This window comes from Cygnus olor, chromosome 22 (assembly GCF_009769625.2).
Source record: "Cygnus olor isolate bCygOlo1 chromosome 22, bCygOlo1.pri.v2, whole genome shotgun sequence".
Taxonomy (NCBI): domain Eukaryota; kingdom Metazoa; phylum Chordata; class Aves; order Anseriformes; family Anatidae; genus Cygnus; species Cygnus olor.
In genome coordinates this window covers 7,650,172-7,671,115 of record NC_049190.1, presented here as the reverse complement: position 1 = coordinate 7,671,115, position 20,944 = coordinate 7,650,172, and the positions used below count along the sequence as shown (strand labels likewise).

The window sequence follows — 20,944 nt, the reverse complement described above, 5'->3', positions numbered from 1 at the left end:
GAAAAGAGAGGAGGCTGGCTGCCCCCCTACCTGCGTGCAGCGCCAGGAGCCAGGCAGCGGGCAGCAGGCACGGGGCGGCCGCTGCTCCCCACATTTCGGGCAGGCTGCAGGGGCCCCGCTCTGCGACACTTCCCCGCTCTGGGCACGTCCCTCTGTGCTGCTGGCCTGCAGCCCGGCCAATTTTTTTTTTTTTTTTTTTTTTTTTTGTCCCTTGCTCTCTCAATAGAGCCCTGTGTGTTTCGCCTCCCCAGCGGCCTGAGCTGACATTTGTTTGGGGAGAAATCACCCAGATTCGCGATTTTTCCCCCCGCCTGGCTGCGCGGGGACGCTCAGCATCCCATGGGATCTGGGGACCAGGGCGTTGCGTCCTGTTTTCTGTTTGTCGTTACTTTTTAGGGGGGCGTTTGGGGGGTTATTTCACAAAGCTCCCCCCCCCCCCCAGTCCCCACAAGCCAAGCGTTCCTTTTGCTTTTTCCAGGCTGATGCTTTAAAACGAAGCCGTGGCTGCCCGCGGGCCCTGCTCCAGCTCCGGTGCCAATTAGCAGCGGTTCCCGGCGGCTGAATGGGGCAGCGGGAGCGGGGCAGGGTGCCCAGAGTCGCTTCCCACAGAGCTCTGCCAAGCTCCTCGCGCGAGCGATGCTCGGCTCCCCCCAGAGCAGCCTCCCCAGCTCTGGGATGCAGTGGAGGATGCTCGGACCTTCTTAGGGAGGTGCTCGGGGCAGATTTTGGGGGGGGACACTCTTGGGAGATGCTGGGGGGGGGCGTTATGGGGAGATGCTGGGGGGGGAGTTATGGGGAGATGCTATAGGGAGGTGCTTTGGGAAGTTGGATCGGTGCAATGGGGAGATGCTGGGGGGGGCGTCGGAGGGGAACACCACGGGGAGAAGCACCAGGGGGCTCTATGGGGTTATTCTGGGGGGGCCTTCAGGGGGGGTGTTCTGGTGGGGTGCTCTGGGGATGCTCCAGGGACGCTCTGGGGAAGGCTTCAGAGGGATGCTCTAGGGTGTTTGGGGGGATGCTGTAGTGTTCTCAGGACGCTCTGTGGGGTGCTGTTGGGATGCACTGGGGGATGTTTCTGGGATGCTCTGAGAACGTATGGGGCCGACACGCCAGGGGCGTTCTCAGGATGATCGGGGGGATGTCAGGGGGATGTCGGGGGGATGTTGGCGGGATGTCGGGGGGATGTCGGGGGGATGTCAGAGGGATGTTGGGGGGATGTCGGGGGGATGTCAGAGGGATGTCGGGGGGATGTCAGGGGGATGTCGGGGGGATGTCGGGGGGATGTCAGAGGGATGTCGGGGGGATGTCGGGGGGATGTCGGGGGGATATCGGGGGGATGTCGGCGGGATGTCAGGGGGATGTCGGCGGGATGTCGGGGGGATGTCAGGGGGATGTCGGGGGGATGTTGGCGGGATGTCGGGGGGATGTCGGGGGGATGTCAGAGGGATGTTGGGGGGATGTCGGGGGGATGTCAGAGGGATGTCGGGGGGATGTCAGGGGGATGTCGGGGGGATGTCGGGGGGATGTCAGAGGGATGTCGGGGGGATGTCGGGGGGATGTCGGGGGGATATCGGGGGGATGTCGGCGGGATGTCAGGGGGATGTCGGCGGGATGTCGGGGGGATGTCAGGGGGATGCTCCGAGAGGATACTTGGGGGAGATGCCCCGGAGCGTTCCAAGGACGCTGTGGGCGATGTTTCAGGGGTGCTCAGGGGGGCGTTTCAAGGGGACGCTCCCGGGGGCACGCAGGGCGGTCACCTCCCCCCCCACCCCCGTCCTCCCGCGGCGGGACGCGAACCCGCGGCCCATGGAACCGGGGGCGGGGCGGGGCGGGCGGGGCCGGCGGGCGGAAGCGGCGCCAGGATTCAAACCGGTGGCGGAGGCGGAAGCGGCGGTCGGTGGGGCTGGGGCGGGGGCCGCGGGGACACGGGCGGGGGGCGCGGGGGCCCCTCAGGGACCGGGGTGGGGGCGCCCAAGGGAGAGGGGGGCGGCGGTGCCCGGCGGTGCCCGCTCACGCTCTGTTTCCTTCCGCAGGCCCAGGCTCGGCGCTGCGATGCCGCCGTCCCGCAGGAAGCGGCCGGCGGGGTCCCCCCGGCGGGTGCTGGCCGCGAGGAGCCCCCGCGTGGCCCCCGTGGGCGCCTGGGTGGAGAGCGGCCCCCCGGGGCCGCAGCACGGCCTGGCCTTCGTGAGTGCTGCGGGGCTCCCGGGCCGCCCCCCCGGCACCCCCCAAGGGACGGAAGCGGACGGAGCCCGACCTCGGGCCGGAGGCAGCCGGGGGCGTTTATCTCAGTCATTTTGGGGCGGGGGCGGTGAGACAGCGCGGTGCCCGCGTAGCCTGGCTTCCCTTTTACATAAGCCCTGGTTTGATTCCCCTTGAATAAACTGTCCTTTTTTTTTTTTTTTTTAGGAGAAATGTATTAATTTAAAAATCCGTTGGGTGGGGAATCTGGTTTGTCTCTAGAAAGCTGCAGTTGACTGCTTAATTATTTGCACCCTGCGCTGTAATTTTAGCTGGAACTGTGTATTTTCAGCTTGTCACTAGGAACTGACTTCCGTCATAGGTAACGCAGCTAAAATCATCAGGTTTGTGCCCGCTGCGTGCATTTTTCCCTCATATTGGTGCTCCTCACCTTGTTTGCTGCCTCCCCGTTCACCTATAAAGGATGTCTGTGAGCCAGAGCTGTATTCCATGTTGCTGGTTTGAAAATAAGAATGTTAAATGTTCCAGGCCGTAGAGGCGATCTCTGCAGTACCCCATTAGAAACACTTAAGAAAATCTTCGTTGATGCTTATCTCAGGGATTTCTGCTTTGAGGGTTATTATAAGAAGACTAAAGGTGCATTAAATATAGGATGATGAGTTCAGTCCCCTGTAATTAATGTCTAAACGTTACAGAAGCTCCTGTGCTTCTGAGATGATTTATTTCCATATTGTAATTTAAATTCCGAAAGGTTGAGATAATATATGGAAATGAATTGTCTCTGTATTCGCACAGCTTCCACTGCCAAACTTCGGGGGGAGCTGAAGCCTTCCTGGGTGCTCCTGGTCCTCTGCATTTCAACACGACTGGGAGCTGCTGGTCCTTGCTGGGAGGGCTGAGCCTTGGCTTCGCGCCGGAGTGTTGCCTTGGTTTGTCTTGGCACAAATCCTCATCCTCTGCTAGGGAGAGGCGTCCTCACCCTGCGTGTTTGCCATGCTCAGCTGCTCCTTACCTCCCCCTAGCCCTTGTGCCATCAGGTGTGGCCAAAGGTGCGCAGGGTTATCAGAACTTACTTAATGCGCTTTTATAAACCAGTGGGTCATACTAAAAAAAAAATAATAATAATAATGCCTCCTCAATCAGAATTGCTAATGAAATTGCCAGCAGGGAGCGTGGCAGGTTGTTGATGGCATCTTCAGCATTTTTCTGTGTAGCTCTGGCTTGCTTTCCCTGTTAATAGTGCAGATTTCTGTCTTCATGCTTTGGCTGTGCTAATGGGGCCCTGCTGCTGTTTGTATTTCTGGCAGTGAGGTATGTGGGGTGCAGACAACCCTGCGATTTGGTGTTGTAAAAGTGTCTATCAGGAGATCTGATGCAATCAGCCACACGGTCTGTCTGTCAGCTTCTTACCAGCAGCTCCACTCATTCCCCTTCGTTCTCTTCCTCACTGCTGTGTTTAATGTAAAGCTGAATAAAACTAAGCATGTAAATAAGTAAAACTGAATCAGCTTGCAGCAGGTGACAGCCTGCCTTTGCAGATCTTGCTGGCCACCTCTTTTCAGGATTCTGCACGGTTATTTACTGATTTGACAGCCAGGGAAGTGATACTGGTTTTCTTTAAACCTTGGTAGCGCAAGCAGAATTGCCTGGCATGGCTTCAAGTGGGAACCATGGAAAACCTGATTTTTAGGTCGTTGCTTTTAATCTTTCACTTCAGATGGTAAAATCATTGTCAGAGCAGTAGCCCTGCCTGTACTGTAGTCAGCAAACTGCTTGATGCACTTCCAGCATGGCTTTTGTGAGACACTTGTCTGAAAAATGGACGTGGGATCTTGTACAGAGTGTTAATGTGACGGAGATTAGCCTGCTCCTTTGGGTCTAGACTTAGAATTTCTGAGTATTCGTGGGAACTGTGACCAGGAGTCACTGTGTTAGGTTACTTTTTTTTTTTTTTTCCTTTCTCTGCACATTGCAGAGTCAAAGGAAGAAGCGTGTGTGCTCAGTAGCAGCACCTAGCTAGCTAGATTCAATTCAAGCTAGTAGCAATTCAATAGGCATTGTCCAAGCTGGTGTCGTGCAGTTTATGAAACAAAATGTCATTATTAACTGCGCTGGGTGCTGCTTGCCTGGCCTGTAGATGCAGGTTTTGGACGGGGAAGCAGGAATATGGGCTGCTGTAATGCTGCAACGTAGCAAAAGCCTTGTGGAATCTTCTTTCACCTCTCTCAGGCTTCAGCATTTCAAGTTGAGGAGGAGCTGAAGGAGCAGCAAAGGAAGAAGGCAGCAAGCCTGAGACGCTTCCAGGGAGAAGTAAAGCAGCGAGTGAACCAGCAAGTCAGGATGAGGAGAAAGCAACAGCTGCAGAAGTCCTGCGAAGCGGTAAGCATCCCCATTCTCCCTGCCTCACAGACTTCTAAAACCAACATGTCCCTCTAAGCTGGGAAAAAAAAACAACACTGCAAACCCTAAGTCAAGATGTTAATACGAAAAAGTAAGGAAACTTGTGGCTACAGCAGGCCCTGTGGCTGCAAATAGCAAACCCGTGAGTGAGGCCAGCATGACACCTTGGCTCACTCTGATGCCAGAGGTGCATTAAGCCTTTTGCTTCCCCATGGAAGGGTCAATGGCTCCCTGGAGCAGTAGCCAGAGAACGGTGTCCTTGGTGCCCTCTCAGATCTCCACAGTGTTAAAAAATAGCCAGGCCCGAGTTGTGAATGGTGTGAATGTCTCCTGGTCGCATTGGAGCAAAGCAGCTTGTCCTCTCCCAGGGCAGCTTGCAAGCAACACTTCCACACCTTGTCCATGTTCCCATTTTCTCCCAAGGGCTTGTTTTATCCTGTGAATACATTTAATCCTTTCTACTTTCAAACAACCTTCCGTAATACTTGCCAGAAACTCACTGTGCAGCGAGAAGTGGAAGTACCGAAATATCAACAGTTTTGGACACACCCCTAGGGTGTTTGGGCTGTTTCCAAAGATGAAAAGGCATGGTCGAGTGGGTATGTCCACATGTAACTCTGCTAGCACCATTCAGAACAGCGGCAAAACTGCTTGTGTTTTCTCATGGTGCCCACTAAAGAGTGTTGCTTTAGTGTCTTGTTTTTTTTTTTTACCTCAGAAGGGTGAAATCCTAGAAGCTGAGCATGAGCTGCTGCAGGGACATGTGCCTGCCAAGGGGGAGATGATCACTTGAGATTTACATGTTGTGTGTTTTTTTTTTTTTTTTTTTACATCGGGGGCTGTGTCCTGGCAGGCAGAGAAGGAGACCTGCCTTGCCATGCAGTACTCGGACTCAGTGCTGCACCTGACTCCCAAGAAGAACACGTGTGTGTTTCGGAGCCACCCCGCACCCGCCATCTGCAGCCCCAGTGCCCGCACCATCCTGGCACAGTGGCAGGAGCAGGGGTTGCCCAGCGAACCCTTCCAGCAGCAGGCCACCAAGGTGTGTAGGTTCCCTCCTGTGCTCATCTTTTCCATCCCTGCTCTGTCGTGCTGTGTGCTCGTTGTTTGAAACAGTTTCTACCTGTTTTTACAATGGATCCCTAATATTTATACTAAATGAAGCATTGGCTTACATTTTTATTCTGGCTTACAAAATGTTGGTATACCACTCCATGGGATGCTGTGCTTGTACTTTCTCCACTGCTTGTAGACACCGTGAATTTACAGTAAAACCCACGGGGAACCCTGCACAGTGACCTGTTACTGCGCTGGGATGTCATGTTGGAGAGTAGACACTAGATGGTGCCACCTCATTGAAGCTTGTGTCCTGCAAACCAGGAGTGTGTGATTGTGAAATCTTGGAAAATGTGATCCAGGGACTTCTTTAATAGAGATGCTGACGCTGCATTTGGCATCTTATAAGGCATTTGCGTTCATCCAGGAATTGGAGTTGTTCTAGTTGGGGCACTGTTTCCCCTGGGACATGTAACAATTTCTGGCTGGGCACTGGGGATCTGGGACTTCTAACATCTCAGCAAAGTGATTCGGGAATGGATGAGCTGTAACCATGTCCTTTACCATGGCTAGATCAGGGTTTCGGTGCGTTTGGGCAGCTCTGAAAGATGCATTGGTTGCAGATTACCCCAATCACATGTTACACCTGTTGGTGAAGCTAACTGAAAGTTGACCCACACTCCCTCAATAAAGCACTGAAGCTCTCCTTGTTTTGAGCAGGGTGCATTGCGACATCTCTTCTACGTAATTAAACTTCTTGGCGTGGCCCTCGCAGAAAGCATCTACTGACCCGTTGTTTTGCCTGTCCTTATGTCCCCTCTTACGGCAGCTCAGCAAAACCATGAGGCAAGTTCGTCGCAGGCTGGCATCCTGCCGGACTGTGCCTGAAGGAACGGGGCCTCCTGAGCTCCCCGGTGGCATCTGGAGCCTCAACAGGAGTCATGAGGTAAGTGAGGGCAGCTGGGGCAGGCTAAGGTGAGTTACCCGTGAAGCTGTGGGCAGGTCTGATGCTAATTGGCAAATCCGAAGCATCACTCAGGGAGTCTGTTCAGCAAAAGTTGTTTTTGCAACCCAGATGATGATTCACCCGTGGATGAATGGGGCTTGAGGGCTCTGTCCCATGCATGACACTTCCACCTTTGTTCTTCTAGGCACCTTTCAGAGAAGGCGGAAGGGTAAAGTGGGTGAAAACACTTCTGTTTGCAGAGACTAATGAAAGATAAACTAGGAAATACAAGTTCAAAAAAGGTTTAAGAGGCTTAGATTGTGGTCTGCGTATCTGGGAGGAATGTAGTGATCGACTCTCCCCTTATGCGCCTTTATTTCTTCAGCAAACCTCAAGAATTGTTTCCATTGCATCAGTCTGTGTTGTGTGCATGGCTAAGATCTGGAGGGTATTCCTCATCCAGGACTGGCTTCTGGCAGGCATGTAGTTGTTGGCATGCATCTCCTTTTCTCAAAGCATTAAGTACATAGTAGCCACATAACAAGATTAGTCCCAAGTGCCTGACCTTTTGTGCTGTTCAATTTCATCCTGTTTTTGTTACTCAAAATCAGCTTTATGCTACAGCTGTTGGCATAGCTGTGTTGTGCTTTCTATGCCAAGACCTTTCTTAAACTGATGTACTTTGCCCACCCACCAGTCCTGGAGAATACCAGCAGCAACCCAGCCTGGTATTTTGTCTTACTGCCTTCACTGGAGCCAGCTTCCTGCCCGTCTTGCAGTTCTTCATTCCCTTCTCTTTTCGGGTTCATCAAGGGTGAAGTACATCTTGGCTAGCTGTTATCTAGAAAATGCCTTTTATATAAGGGCTGGTCTGGGTCTTCCTACTCCATGTATTGTTGGATGTCTGTTCAAGAAAGTCAGCTTTGAGAACAAGAGTTACAGAAACACTGTAATTATGGGCTCAGAAAACTTGTATCTATTTCAAACACTGCGCATACCTTCTGTTTAAGTCCTCAGTGCGTTCAGACTGCTCAGCAAGATGGACTGATAACATTACTTGGCTATTAGCAGTGTTAAAGCCTCACATAAATAATACAGTCCCTGCCCAAGCAATCCAGACGGTTACAGAAGACAGAGAGCACTTGTGGGATGTGTGGTGTGGGAGTCCTGTGACAAGTCATCCACAGCAGTGAGAAACAAGGCTGGGAGGGATTCTGGGCCACTCCATCCGTCCTCCTACCTGAGCGGTAGTGTAGGTACTGTTGCAGAAATATGCTAATCTCCACTCTCTTAAAATTTCTGGCAGGAAGGCTCTAATAGCTTCCCTAGGCAACTTTTGCCAAGAGGGATATGTTGATTTATTGCATTACTCCGTTTTATTGCTCCAAGGTGGTAGAGAATAAAAGTTCTTATTTTAATGTGACTCTTTCTTCCTATATGAATGCCTTGTTTTCCATATTCACAATTAGACAACAGCTTATTCCCTTCTTTTCAGATGCAAAAGGTTGCCACAGACGTCACACCTTGATAATTGCTGCTTGCCCTTTGTGTTTGTTCATGTTGACCTTCCTTGTGTTGTCTTCCCCAGCAGATTTCTTTGATTTGAATGCAGGCGTTTTAACCTGTTCTCAAATATTTCTGCAACTTCATGTAGCCTGGTGGGTTCGTTCTTCTGTCAGTCTGGCCAATGATGAAATTATCAAGCAGAGTCCACCTAGTTCTTCTTCTCTATCTCAGCAAGCTACCTTGACTGAATCCAGATAGCGTTTTTTAATCAGTATTGCGCCTCCCTTGTACTGGTTTCACTTAATGAGTATCTTCCTTACCAAAGTGTTGCATCAGGCCATGTCAAAAGCAAGGCTAAAATTGAGATGTCTTCTGCTATGGTCTTGCCTGAGGCTTCTTCTGTAGTAGGATAAATTCATACTATCTAGACGCTACTTGCTCCTGACAAATTTATGTTGGTGGCTGCTTATCTTGTTTTCTAGCAGCTTACAGGCAATTTGCAAGGTGATTTCTTTTCATTTCTCCAGAATTCAGGCAATTAAAAACTTTTGAGGCTGAAATTCCTGTAGTTTTCTCTTTAGTATTTCCTTTTCCCCTCCTTAATTTAAAGGCTATTTAAACACTGCCTGTCCTTTCCCAATAACCTGGACCTCCATGCATTTCCAAGGGGGTTGTTAGCAGCTTGTCTGCCAGTCCTGGAGGTAACCCAGGGCAGGTTCTGCCCACTTTAAAAAAAAAAAAAAAAAAAAAAAAGCCTCAGTTTCTAGGAATAATCTGACTTTTTCTTCCCAGTTCTAGTCCAAGATTTGTCTTGCTTCTGTTACTAGCTCAGGACAGCTCTTTGGCTGAAAGCCAATGCACAGAAGCATAAAATCCAGTTTTTCTTGGTGTCTTCTGATAGCTTTCCCTCTCCCTGTGTAATGAGTCCTCTTTTGTCCCTCGTACCAAAAGCCTGATTTCTTGTTACCTTGATGTCTCTTGTTTTACTTGGAGCCTTGGCCTTTCTGGCACTTGTTTTATGCCCCTGCATGCTTGTGTTGTCTCCTACATGATTCTTTCAGTAGTCTGACCCATGCTTCATTTCCTCTGTGCTCACATTGATCACAGGCACAAGAAGAGCTTGGGACTTAGCCAGGTTTGTCTCACACTATGCATCATGTCTTTCCACTCCAGCAAGGTAGCTCGTACTTGTTCAGTTAGCATTGTTTAAAGATCTGCTGCTTCTTTGGTTCTGTTTTCCTTCTTTTTCTATTTTTTCTTCTTCCCCGTAAGGAGTCGCATTCTCTGCGATTGTTAAACAAGAAGTCTGTTCCTGAAACCATTGCTGTTCCTCACTTTCGGAGATTTCTTTTCAGGTCAGAAACTGTTTAAAGATCCTGCTGGTCTGTTCCCTGCTGCAATTCTTTCCCAAACAGATACCTAGATTGTAATCCAGTGGAAATTATCTGTCCTGTGTTTCAGGTGATCTTGTTCACCAAGTCTTCATCTGCTTTGCGGAAGGGTTTGTAGGTCTTCAGCATGACAGCACCCAAATTCTTTTCCCCAGCTGACCATTCCCCAAAGATTTTTTTCCCAGCAGTTTCATTTCCTTCTGCCTTCAGGGCTTCAGAGCGTCCTTAGAAAGCAATAACCGTCACTCTCCACTTCCTTGTCCTAACTGAAGAAGCTTCTCTGTGTTGTATTTTTGTCATTACAGCGTTGATAGAGTAATTCCTATGCCTATCAAATAATTTCTTGTGCAGACTGGCTCCAGGCTATCCTCCATGCCTCATATATTGCAGCACAACCATCTTGAGCAAACCTTGGCTTGACCTGTACTCCTCCTGTTGATCCACCCTCTCACTCTATGAACAGTCCTATTCTTCCCCACCTGTCTCCATTCCTAGCCTGCTGAAGGGACAGCAAGGAGAAAAAAAAAAAAACTGGCTCAGAGCTTGCTTCTGGCATTTTGATTTCTAGTTTGTAGGAAACAATCTGCTGCCTCTCAAAATATTGTTAATATCCTTTCAGGAGCCTGCCCACTTACCATCTGAACAACTACAGAATGAGCGTCACTCAAGAGATCCCACCTACCCCAAATCTCTTGCAGTTGTGAAATAGTGCCTGGAGAGGTCTTTCCCTTTTCTTTCCTTCACCCCACACACATACATCTGTCCCTCACTTTCTACAGTTGGTTGTAGTCACGAGCTACCCTGTTAATTTAGATTTTTCTGGCTCTCGTGCCCTGCAGTGATGCTTGAATACATTGTGTTGCTGCTTGCTGGGTCTCAACTGACTTCACAGAACAAGCCTCCTGAGGTTAAAGCTACTTCTGACCCTTGCTCAAGTATATTGCATTTGCTCTCTGCACCAAAGCAGTCACATACGAACTTTGCATTCACACCTGTCTCCTCCAGGAACCAGTGCCTCATGCCACAGTGCCCACAGAAGATGAGAGTGAGGAACGTCTAGCAGGACATCATGATCTTCCAGCTGAACTACAAGACCAGGCAACAGCCCTGCATCAGGCTGAACAAGAAGATGGTTTCTATATCAAAGTGGAATTTGAAAAAGTAATACTCATATGAAGTTGGGCCAGTTAGCCTGAAGAAGTTCAAATCTTTGGGAGTTGGGTTTGTTTAAGCAGGGATGGTGAGGCTGCTGTTGTAATCAGTTTCAGTTACTCCTTCAGGCCTGGCTAACTCTTATGCCTACTCTCAGCTTTGGTCAAAACAGGCCAGGGAGCAGTGTGAAAGCCAGGTGAGATTGATGGCTTGGAGAAGGGTCTCTGGCACAGCACACACGGTCTTGAGGGACACCTTTGCGAGAAGGTGCCTGTGAACTTACATGTGTCTTGATCTGTGGGCATAAGGTCACCATTTTTAAATACACAAAGCCCATTAGTGGGTAAGTGTAATGGGAGCTCTGACTGTTGTGCTCTCTTAGAATAGCCGTGCCGTTTCGACATTACTGTTGTACTGCTTTAATCTTACTGCTGTGGCTTCAAAAGTGGTTTATATGTGCTTGCCTCATCATGCCAATTGGCTGTTGCTCAGCAGAAATCTGAGACTGCACGTGCAATTGCATCGTGCGCTTAATCTAGTTTCAGGAGGACCTGTGGCTGCCCCTTGTCCTGTGCTGGGGAGGGAGAGCAGTGGGTGCATCAAACCAGACAGAAGCCTCCAATAAAATGGAAAAAAAAAGTTTTTCATCAGAGGAATGAACTGGCATCCCTCACCCTTGCCTCAGGGCTGGCAGCTAGTGGGGATGGTACAAAACACCTCCCTTAGAGGCAGCATTTATGTGCCTGCTCCTGGGAATCCGGCTAAAGGGCTAAAGTATTTATTGATTCTTTGTTTTCAGTCAGAGTTTTGTTAAGCATCCGAGGTGTGGAAATGTTTTGCCCTTTGGATTACTTGGAGTAGTTAGCAAATACTTTATGGATATAGCAACGTGTGCCCAACCTTATCTGGTGATTCGTCCAGCTAGGGAGCAGAAATACTGGCTTGGCAAATATTGTGAGTGCAGTGAAGAAGGTGAAGGTTTGCACTGAGGTTTTGGGAGACGTTGACTGTTGAACTTCCCTGACACTTGCTTTGTTACTATTACTTTCTTGCACTTCATGAAGTTCAGAATCAAAGTCTGGGAGGTGAGGTGGTAATAGGAATCCCTATTTAAACTAATACAGAAAACTCCTCGAAGGATGCCTTTAGAAGTGTTTTGTCAAAGCATTGGTGCTCATGCTCCTATATGGAGATGTAGAACGTGTCTTCTGTCTGGTGATAGGGAGGGGAAGCCAAACATAGTGGTGCTTTAACACCGATAGGTAGCTAAGCTCCGCCATGCTGCTCTGTCACTCCCTCTCCTCAATAGAACAGGAGGAGAAAAAAACTTGAGGTAAGAATAGGGAGATCACTCACCAATTACTGTCCCAGGAGAAACAGACTCAGCCAAAGGGAGGCTAATTGCCTATTGCTCACAGATGAGAGCAGTGAGAACTAAAAGCACCTTTCCCCCATCCACCACCTTCTGCCTGCTCCGCCTGAGCAGCACAGGGGCAATGGGGGCTGCGGTCAGTCCCTGACGCTTCATCTCCGCTGCTCCTCGGTCCCTCTGTGCCCCTGCTCCCCGTGGGGTCCCTCCCACGGGATGCCGTCCTTCCCGAACTGAGCCTGCGGGGGCTGCCCACAGGCAGCAGCTCTTCAGGAACTGCTCCTTACCACGGGGTCTGTCAGGAGCAAACTGCTCCAGCACAGGTCCCCCACGGGCAGCAGCCCCCCCAGATCCCCTGCTCTTGGGTGGGCTCCTCCCTGGGCTGCAGCGTGGGGATCTGCTCCGTGGTGCCCGTGGGCTGCAGGGGGACAGCCTGCTGCACCGGGGGCCTCTACGGGGGAACTTCTGCCCCAGCGCCTGGAGCACCTCCTGCCCTCCTGCTGCACTGCCCTTGGTGCCTGCAGGGTTCTTTCTCTTGCACTTCTCACTCCCCTCTCCCAGCTGCATTTTTTTAGCACAGCAGTTTTTCCTCCCCTTCCCCTCCCCCTCCTTAATTCTCCTCTCCCAGAGGCCCAACCAGCATTGCTCATGGCTCAGCTCTGGCCAGTGGCGGGTCCTTCTTGGAGCTGTCTGGAGCTGGCTCTGGTCTGACATGGGGCAGCTGCTGGGCTCTGCTCACCGAGGCCACCCCTGCAGCCCCCCCCGATAAAACCTTACCATGTAAGCCTAATGCACACGTATCCTGGAAACGTGCAGCTTGTGTTAGGTGGGTTACCCTGGTGAGGACTGACTCACCTCCAGCTTGGAGGACTTTGCTGAGGGAAGGTGAGAAACTTGACTGTGAAGATGCTGATGCTGCTCTCTTGTACTGTCTTTCAGTTCTGTGATGGATCAGTGAAGGACTTGAGCCTGCCCAAGTCTCCCCAGAGACTGAACCCCACTTGTCGAGCTCCCCTTGTACTCTGGGCTGGCATAGACCAAGAGGAAACCAAGAAGCAGGTTTGTCTGCTACAACCAAGCTCACTGTTTTGTCTCCATTTCGGGAGTGAAAGGTATTGAGCCTAGGGAATGCTGCTGGCTCAGGTAAGCCTTGGGAGCAGCATCTGCTGGGTTTGTGAGTTTGTAAGTGCTGATGGTGTCCTGGGTTTTCAGCAAACCTACGCAGTAGGTAGAAACCTACTCAGTATCTGAGATCCAAATTAACACTGAAGTGTTTTAGAAGAAAAGAGCTTGGCTCATTTTGCCTTGCAAAACAAAAGCTGAAAGGTGGTGTGATTTGTTCTCTTAGTTGCACGGGGAGGGGGGGGGAAGACCTGCCAAAAATGTTATTTAAAAAAAATGCTGGGGAAAAACAAGAAAAGAAAAAGAACAAAACCCTACTTTATCTTGTTTGGATATAAGGCTGGAACATAAAGGTTCCTACCATATCAGCACCTAGCAGGAGGGATAATGGCTTTCAGGCACAGACTGCAAGCCTGACACTTGCAGGAGCTTGGCTGTGCTCTCAGCTTGAGCCGCTCCGTTTGGTCAGTGCAAGGCATGAAGTTACCTCCCTCTTGGCTGGCTCATGGGCCCTTTACTTGAGCACAGTAACTTTGCCTAACTTGATTCAGGAGTGGTCTAAGCTTGCTGGGGTTTGTTTGTGTTGTTAATGGGGTTTCGTGTCTTACTGTAGCACGCTGAGGGTCTGATTTAATCACAGGGGCCAATCAGTCTGTGTCCAACAGTTTGGCTCATGCTAATGCAGGAGATGCAAAGGGATTGTTTCTCTGGGATGTCTAAAGAAAGTGGCTTCTTTTTTTCCTGCTTCTTTCTGACTTGAGCATTTCTCTCATCTTTTGTCAGCTTCCTTGCGGTCTGCAGCATAAAACTTGAAAGGACTTTGAACAAATTGTTTTTGTTTTTTATGTGCATTTTTCTAACAAACTGATCCAAAAATCCGGTTGTGGTTTCTGGAAGGCATGACAGCAGCTGGGGCTTGTCAGGCTGTTGCTTCCCCCATCAGTTCCCTCTGCCCCTTGCTTTGTATCTCCTTGGCTCTGATCCACCTTGAGATAACTGGGTTTGCAGCAGGCTCTTCCGTATGGTTTTTTTCCACCCAGCTTTCTACGCTTTCAGCCTGCCAATCTCTCCTGCGCCTTTATCTCCAGCTGTGCAAGGCTGTTTCCAGTGAACAGGACAGACACACTCAGCCCAGAGCTCTTGGTATTGATGAGAAAATCCATGCCTTCCACTTTCTGGCATCGTGGAGCTCAAACAAACTGAATGCTGACTGCTTCCCGTTCAGGTGGCAGGATCAGATGTGAGATCGAGCCAGGAGATTTCCCCACCCTCGCTGCATCTTTGGGTTTAAGCTGAAGCCCAAACACCGAACCTCTCCGTGTAGTCCAGCTGTGTGAGAGCTGTGTTCCATGTGGGGCTCTTGGGTTTGTCTCAGCAATGAGTTTGCCGCCTCTGCAGTTCTGCATGTGCTGGGTTCAGCTTGATGTTGTGCATTATTTATTTATTGATTTCTTTTGGAGATAACAGGATTTTGTGTAAGGCCTGCAAGTGGACCATGGTGGATAGAAATTCATGCACTGTTGCTTGTAGCACTCTCCTCTATTGGAGTGAAGTGGGGGGAGCTGGTTTTTTTCTCGCCAGGAAAGTAAGAAGTTAGGAATTTGTCAGGTGTCCCGTATCCATAGGAGATTCAGTCAAAGGGTGCTGGTACTAAGCTCTGTGATGCTCTGAGATGCCTTGGACTCCCTCCATCTCTCCAGCTTCTCCTTAGTCCTGGGATATTAAGGGACTTCTAAGGATCGTTTGGGGAAGGAGTGAGGCTTCTCTTTGGAGCTCAACTATGAGCTCCAAAAATCAAGCCGAGCATTGATATTACCTGATGCTAGATAAGTCTCCTACAAGACATCCTTCTTAAAGTTGCATCTTCATTCCTACAGCGTCAGAATGAGTACCTGAGGTGCAAGCGTCTCTTCATGAATGTTGAGCGAGAGCAAGTGAAGGAGCAGCGGAGGCAGAAAGAGCAGCAGAAGAGGATTGCTAAGTGAGTATGTGCAGATGAGCAACACGCTCTCACTTTCCTTTTGCAGCCCAGTAAACAAAACACAAAGGCTTTGAGAAGACTGTCTATCTTGATAGGAGGAAAAAAAAAAAAAAAAAGCATGTGATGAGTCACATTCTGACTCCTTTGCCACTTTATCTACTTTAAAAAAAATTTGATTTTTTTTTTTTAATTAGGCAGTAAGAAATGGGAGTTAGAAATGTCAGGCTGAGAGAGGTATGGTTTACCAAACCACAGCCCTCTGGGGCACCGATCCCAAGACCCTGTGCCCATGTTCAGAAACTTTGGGGTGAGATCATGTTCTCATTAAACTACTTTTCTCTGGGATGTTTGTCAGACCCTTCACCCTCATAACTATAAACATATATATAGCATAATAAAAAGATTTCTTAGCACTTGTTCCAGAGTTGAAAACTCGTTATCTATGTAAAAGTACCTGTTCATGTTTTGGTTGTTTCGTCTCCATTTAAGGAGGTTCTTAAGGAGGAGCTCTGCAATTTCAGACCAAAAGAAAGATGCTCTACGCTTTTGTCTTTGACTCGCTAGGCAAGAGCATCTAAAAATTGCATCTAAAATGATCCAATTCCACACTGTAATCACCTTTTCTGACACTGGGTTTGCAGTGAGCAAGCTCTGTGGGAGCAGCACAGGTTTGTGAGGGCGGGATCTGGACCTCCCGTTTGATTTGATTGAAGTGCAGTTTCAAAACAGCAGTGTAACCCAGATGCCACCTGCAACCAGCTCCAACTGATCCAAGTGGACAAACCAGCAAGCAGAATAAATGAGCGAGCCTTTAAATGAAGGGCTCAGCCTGCTGTGATGCAGTGTTCCTGGGGCACAAGATCCTGGTGGTTGTTTTTTTGCGGCCATTTTTCAGAGAGAAATTGCAAATCTGAGGAAATTCTACAGCCACATTCTTGAAACTTAAATTGGCGCTCAGAGCTTTGGAGACCCTTTCCTGCCCTGCAAGTGCTGGCGAGACACCAGGGACTTTCTAGCTAGTGATATCTTCTCCCCCGCACCCCCGCCCCTTCCAGTCCCAGGGTCTCTGCTAGACTTGCAAGCTGCTCAGAGCATGCGCAAAAAAAAGCTGTTTTTGCAATTACTTAGTGTAAAGCTAAGTTGGCCTTGGCCTTAGCTTCTACAGTAGAAGATTTATGGTGGTGTAGTTAAGGCTCTATTACCACTTCATTTAAAAGATGTTTTGGAGTTTATAACTTGACGAGAAGTTTGGCTTTAGTACTTCCCTTCTCAATGTGTGAGCACTTCATTCTCATATCTGACCCACCAAATGGAGTAACATCCTAAAAGTCCCATTCTATTACGCTTTCTTTCCCTGGCTTCTACCCAGCTTTGACTTTTTTGAATGCCTTTTGGCAGTGATCCGTGTGTAACATATTATTGCATTTGTTACTCATCAGCAGGAATAAAATGGCAGATGCTTCGGTTTAAAGTCTTTGTGTTTTGTAATTGCCACTTGTCAAGGGAATGTGCTTTGCATTTTTGTGAATTATACAGTCCAGATTCCATGGAAGGGCTGGAGTGCCATTTAGGTGCAATGGAAATTGAGGCAATGAAGATCTGGTTAAAAACAAAAAAAAAAATAAAAAATAAAAAAAATCACCTCTTCAAGTCTATTTAGAGTAGGCATGGGATCCTTGTAGTTTTTCTGCTGTACCTTGCACTCTTCTGCAGTCCTGTTAAGTTCCTTGTCATGGAAATTTTGCAAGGACAGCTTATGGTAGGATCCAAGCTGCCCTATAATCAGAAGATATCACAAGTGGGGTGGCTGGGTAGTTGGCCCCATGGACTATTGCCCTTCGGGTGGATATAAAAGAGCCCAGGCACCACTCTTGGTTTCAAAAGAATGGAAGAGAGCATCTCAGGAGCTTTTTTGGAGCAGTGGAGGTGCCACTTCAGAACAGGAACATGTAAATGGGGTGGGTGTAAATGTGGTCCAGCACATGTCAGGAAATGGAGTTCACGTGGGGAAGCTCCTTCCTCCTCTAAGGAAGCCCAGTGACAGCTGTCCGTGCCTGCAGGATTAAGAGCAAGAAGGAGAACCAGCGCCAAGTGGAAGAGCAAAAGATGCAGAAGATGGCTGAGCAGCAAGAACCCTGCTTGGGGGAAAGTGTCTGTGAAATCCTGGCCCACCTTGAACTGGAGGAGAGTAGGCTGAAGATTAAGGAAAAGCAGCAGCGAAATAAGGAGTACGTGAGGTGAGCTGCCAACAACTGGGTCCTGGCTCCTTGTACAGAGCAAAAGTGAATGCTTTGTCCCTTGCAGGTATGTAGAAGCTCTAAGAGCTGAGGTGAAGGAGAAGATGAAGCTGTACAACATCGAATTGCCTCCCTTGTGCTCCTGCAGCTCTGATTTCTGGGAGTCCCACCCAGATACCTGTGCCAACAACTGTGTCTTCTACAAAAACCACAAAGGTAGGAGCTCCTGCTCTTCAAGAGGACTTAGCACAGACCTAGCAGAGGGCATATGTCCGACTGCACTGGGAGAAATCAATCCTGGCCAGAAGTTCCCGTTGGTTCTGGGCTACTGTTTGCTGATACTGTGCAGAAAAGCTCATGGCTGCCAGGACTGCAAGCATACTCCAAAAACAAAAGGGCCCTGCTGCTGATAGACTCAACATTGTGTTTAACTAGATCTTTCTGTGCTGCAGGTACATCTTGTAATACTGCGCAGATGTGCCCAGCTGCTAGCTTGCCTAGTGTAAGACTAGGGCAACTCAAATATGTTGCTCAGGGAAAAATCAGGTGCTCAGCTGCTCATTTCTAATCCCTTCTTCCTCTCTCTCTTCAGGGAGCTTAGTGGCATCCTCAGCAGAATGCCAGCCTCTGTGTCAAAGTGTTGAAAAATGCTGCTGTAAATACGTAGATGTGTTGACAGGGGGAGAGCCACGAGGAAAATACTGCAGAACGGGCTTGTTAAGGGCATGGGAAACCAGTGGCTTTTGGAGCTCTTTGCTTAAATGCTAGATCTGTGCTTGGGGACGTTGGTTGCAAGAAGGTGACAGAAATCATCTTTACACAAAGAGTGCTCTGATCTAGGAAAAATACCTGCCTGAGTAATTGGGAGTTATCTTCTAGGTGGCTTTGCAAAGTGGAGAAATGGAGGCCTTAAAAAAATCTCTGGGTTTCCTGCTTTGGCTGACGTACCACTCTGTAATTGGGAGTGTACAGACTGCCATCCAGCCTGCAGGGTGCAAAAAAAGAATGTGGAAAACTACAGGCATGTTGATTAATCTTAAAAAACAGGTCTTCTCTCTTTGCTTTGCAGTAAAAGACAGAAGCTGCCCCCAGCTTTGGGCCATAGGTGAAACTCTCATCTCCTAACACTGCTTCTCGGTTCTTTCCCTACTCAGCCTACAGCCATGCTCTGCAGTCTGTCGTCCTGTCCTGTGACCCCACAGATGGGAGGATGAAACTGCCCATCCGTGACCTCGCTGCTCTCTGCACACACCCTGTGAAGCACCAGTGAAGAGGGTGGCTGTGTGCCCCTGTGGCTCAGGGACTGGCGTAAGTAGGCGTCGTGTCCCAGCACGAGAGCCGTGCCGTGCCAGAGCACTTGCTGCTCCTTGTGCTCAGGTTTAAGTCACGCATCTTTGGTTTTGCTCCCTTGGTGCGGTTGGCCAGACCAGGAGCACAGTGCTGGTGGCAAGTGTGAAGGGGCTGATTGTTCTTCTGGGCTTGTTTAGAGGCAAGCGTTTGAATTTTGGTGTTCAGCTGCACAATAAACTTTGCAGCATGTGTGATGCTCTGTAGTCTTGTTTGCAGTGAGAAATGAGGAGAAACAAGGTGCCCGGGGTTGAGTATCGCATCGCCTCATCCATCGCTTTAAGCCACACTTCTGGGATCACTTGCAGAGTGTTTTGCCGCGGGTGCTTGGCCCCAGCTCCTGGCAAAGGGTGCGCATGCCTGCCGCCAAACCTTTGCCCGCCCTGATCGGTTCACAGAGGAGTGATCCTGGGCATGCGGCCAGCCCATGCTGCAGGCACTAGCAGTGCTTGGGAAGCACTATGTGTGATCCAGCTGCTTTGAATGAAACCCTCCCGATCCTGAACTTCTTCCTTCCCACTCCCTTCTGTAGATTTCCATATCACGCACCCCGGCCCCTGCCTCTCAGGTCACGGGGCAGAGTAAGGTATGTATTGCTCATTTGCTTTCTTCCTGGAGAGGACCTAATTGCCCCCACCCAGAGTAGCACCCAATCCATGCTCCCATGGCCTGTTTTCCTCTGGAAAGGAGCTTTGCCCTGGGAAAAGTCTGTTTAAACTCTTGGTGAGCATAGTGCTTTTCTGGGTGCTGCTGTTCTTGGGATGCTGGGATGGATTTGCTTTGACAAGGGGTCTAGTCATGGGGATGCTGCTCTGTGGTACCAGCATCGCAGGCTGCTCCTGTTGCTTCGCTGGGGTTCTGAGCATCCCAAAACCCAGAGCATCCCAAAGAGAAACCTCGTGCCTGGGTGCTGTCAAAGCCACTGGTGCCCCTGGCACCTTCTGCTTCGTATCCTGCAGCCAGTGGGGAACATTCAGGCGCCAGGATGCAGGTGGGTGACCCCATCCATCTGCACACAGTGCAGAGGAGCCACGGCCGAGCCCAACGCTGCCAGACCCACTGATGGCACTAAGTGTTTTTCTCCTTTTCTTCGAAATCCAATTCACAGCCCAATTCCCAGGCAAAACCTGCGGTATCTTCCTGTGAAAGCGATACTGTGAGTGCGATACTGTCCTGGACAGAGGTTGCACCATAACCCATCATTAATGCTTACTGCTTGCCACATGGGTGCTGGCTGACGGGATGCCAGGGTCATCGCAGCGTGGCCACCGCTGGGCACCCTCCTGCCACCTCTCCAATATTAACCCAGGCAGGAAGGGCAGGCGACCGAGCGCGCAGCCCTGCTTCCACGCTCTTCTCCCCAGGATTTCTGCTTCCGAGCATAACCCTGCACTGGTCAGGCGTGCAACAAACCCACGACCCCAAACCATGGTCCGGAGGTGGCTCATCAGCTTGGGGCTGGTGCTATTTATTAACCATGATTTGCGTCATGGGGAAGGTGCCGGAGACATATGGGGCACTGAGAGTGGTTTAATGGGGTGCCAGTGCCTGGAGGGGATTTGTTCCCCTTGGCCGCCCCTAGAGCTGGGCTGGGGACATCACCAGTCCCTTCCTTGCGCCCTGGGGATGGGGAGAGGAAAAGGGACCCCCATTTTCACCCCTCTGATGAGGTGCAGGGTCCCTGGCCAGGTGCAGGCCGTACTGGGGCTGAACTCAACGGGATTGAAGTTAAATAAAGCTATCAGTGCAGCATCCTTGCGATCTGCCCCTTCTATCACGCCAGCTGATGCTGAGCGGTTCCACTTGCACCCCCACTGCTGTCACTGGGACTCTGAGTGGGAGTCTGGAAATCCCTGCAAATAAACTCAAAGCCAAACAACGGCAGGGCTGTAGGGGCCAAAATCAGGCCAGGGAAAGCCTTGCCCCCACAGCCATTTGCAGCCACGTGCTTTCTGGGCAGGATGGAAAGGCAAGTGGAAAAGTTGAAACCAGCGTTTTCTGCTGGAAAAATCGCATCCAGGGAAACTTTCCAGGTGCCTACCCACTGGGGAAAGACTCTGGCCCTAAAACAGCTCCTTGGGGTGCCAGTGGGGCAGCTCATCCTAAAAGGCTGCGAGTGATTCAGCTTCTGAGGGGTCGGGGCTTGGCTCCAGCAGCTTTCCTTGTCCCACGATGCCCAACTCGCTTCCCCCTCTTTCCAGCTGCTCCAGCTGCCTGCGGGGCTTGAAGCTGATTTTT

The 20,944-nt window shown here is 50.0% G+C and overlaps 1 protein-coding gene across 1 annotated transcript; it reads left to right on the top strand.

Annotated features, from left to right (window-relative positions):
* The first annotated feature begins 1,858 nt into the window (after positions 1–1,858).
* CCDC15 (coiled-coil domain containing 15) lies at positions 1,859–18,903 on the top strand. Its single transcript, XM_040534380.1, has 11 exons — positions 1,859–1,893; positions 2,034–2,184; positions 4,429–4,578; positions 5,453–5,641; positions 6,485–6,601; positions 10,504–10,659; positions 12,959–13,078; positions 15,019–15,122; positions 17,183–17,359; positions 17,427–17,575; positions 18,514–18,903. The coding sequence occupies exons 2-11, from the start codon at positions 2,053–2,055 to the stop codon at positions 18,627–18,629; spliced, it is 1,410 nt and encodes a 469-aa protein (XP_040390314.1). The 5' UTR covers positions 1,859–1,893; positions 2,034–2,052; the 3' UTR covers positions 18,630–18,903.
* The last annotated feature ends 2,041 nt before the right edge of the window (positions 18,904–20,944 follow it).

Bases quoted from the DNA above. Each gene is read 5' to 3' on its own strand.
- CCDC15 (XM_040534380.1), top strand. From the start codon at position 2,053: ATGCCGCCGTCCCGCAGGAAGCGGCCGGCGGGGTCCCCCCGGCGGGTG. The intron at 6,602-10,503 runs GTAAGTGAGGGC...TGTCTCCTCCAG, and splicing joins GCCTCAACAGGAGTCATGAG to GAACCAGTGCCTCATGCCAC. The intron at 17,576-18,513 runs GTAGGAGCTCCT...TTCCCTACTCAG, and splicing joins CTTCTACAAAAACCACAAAG to CCTACAGCCATGCTCTGCAG.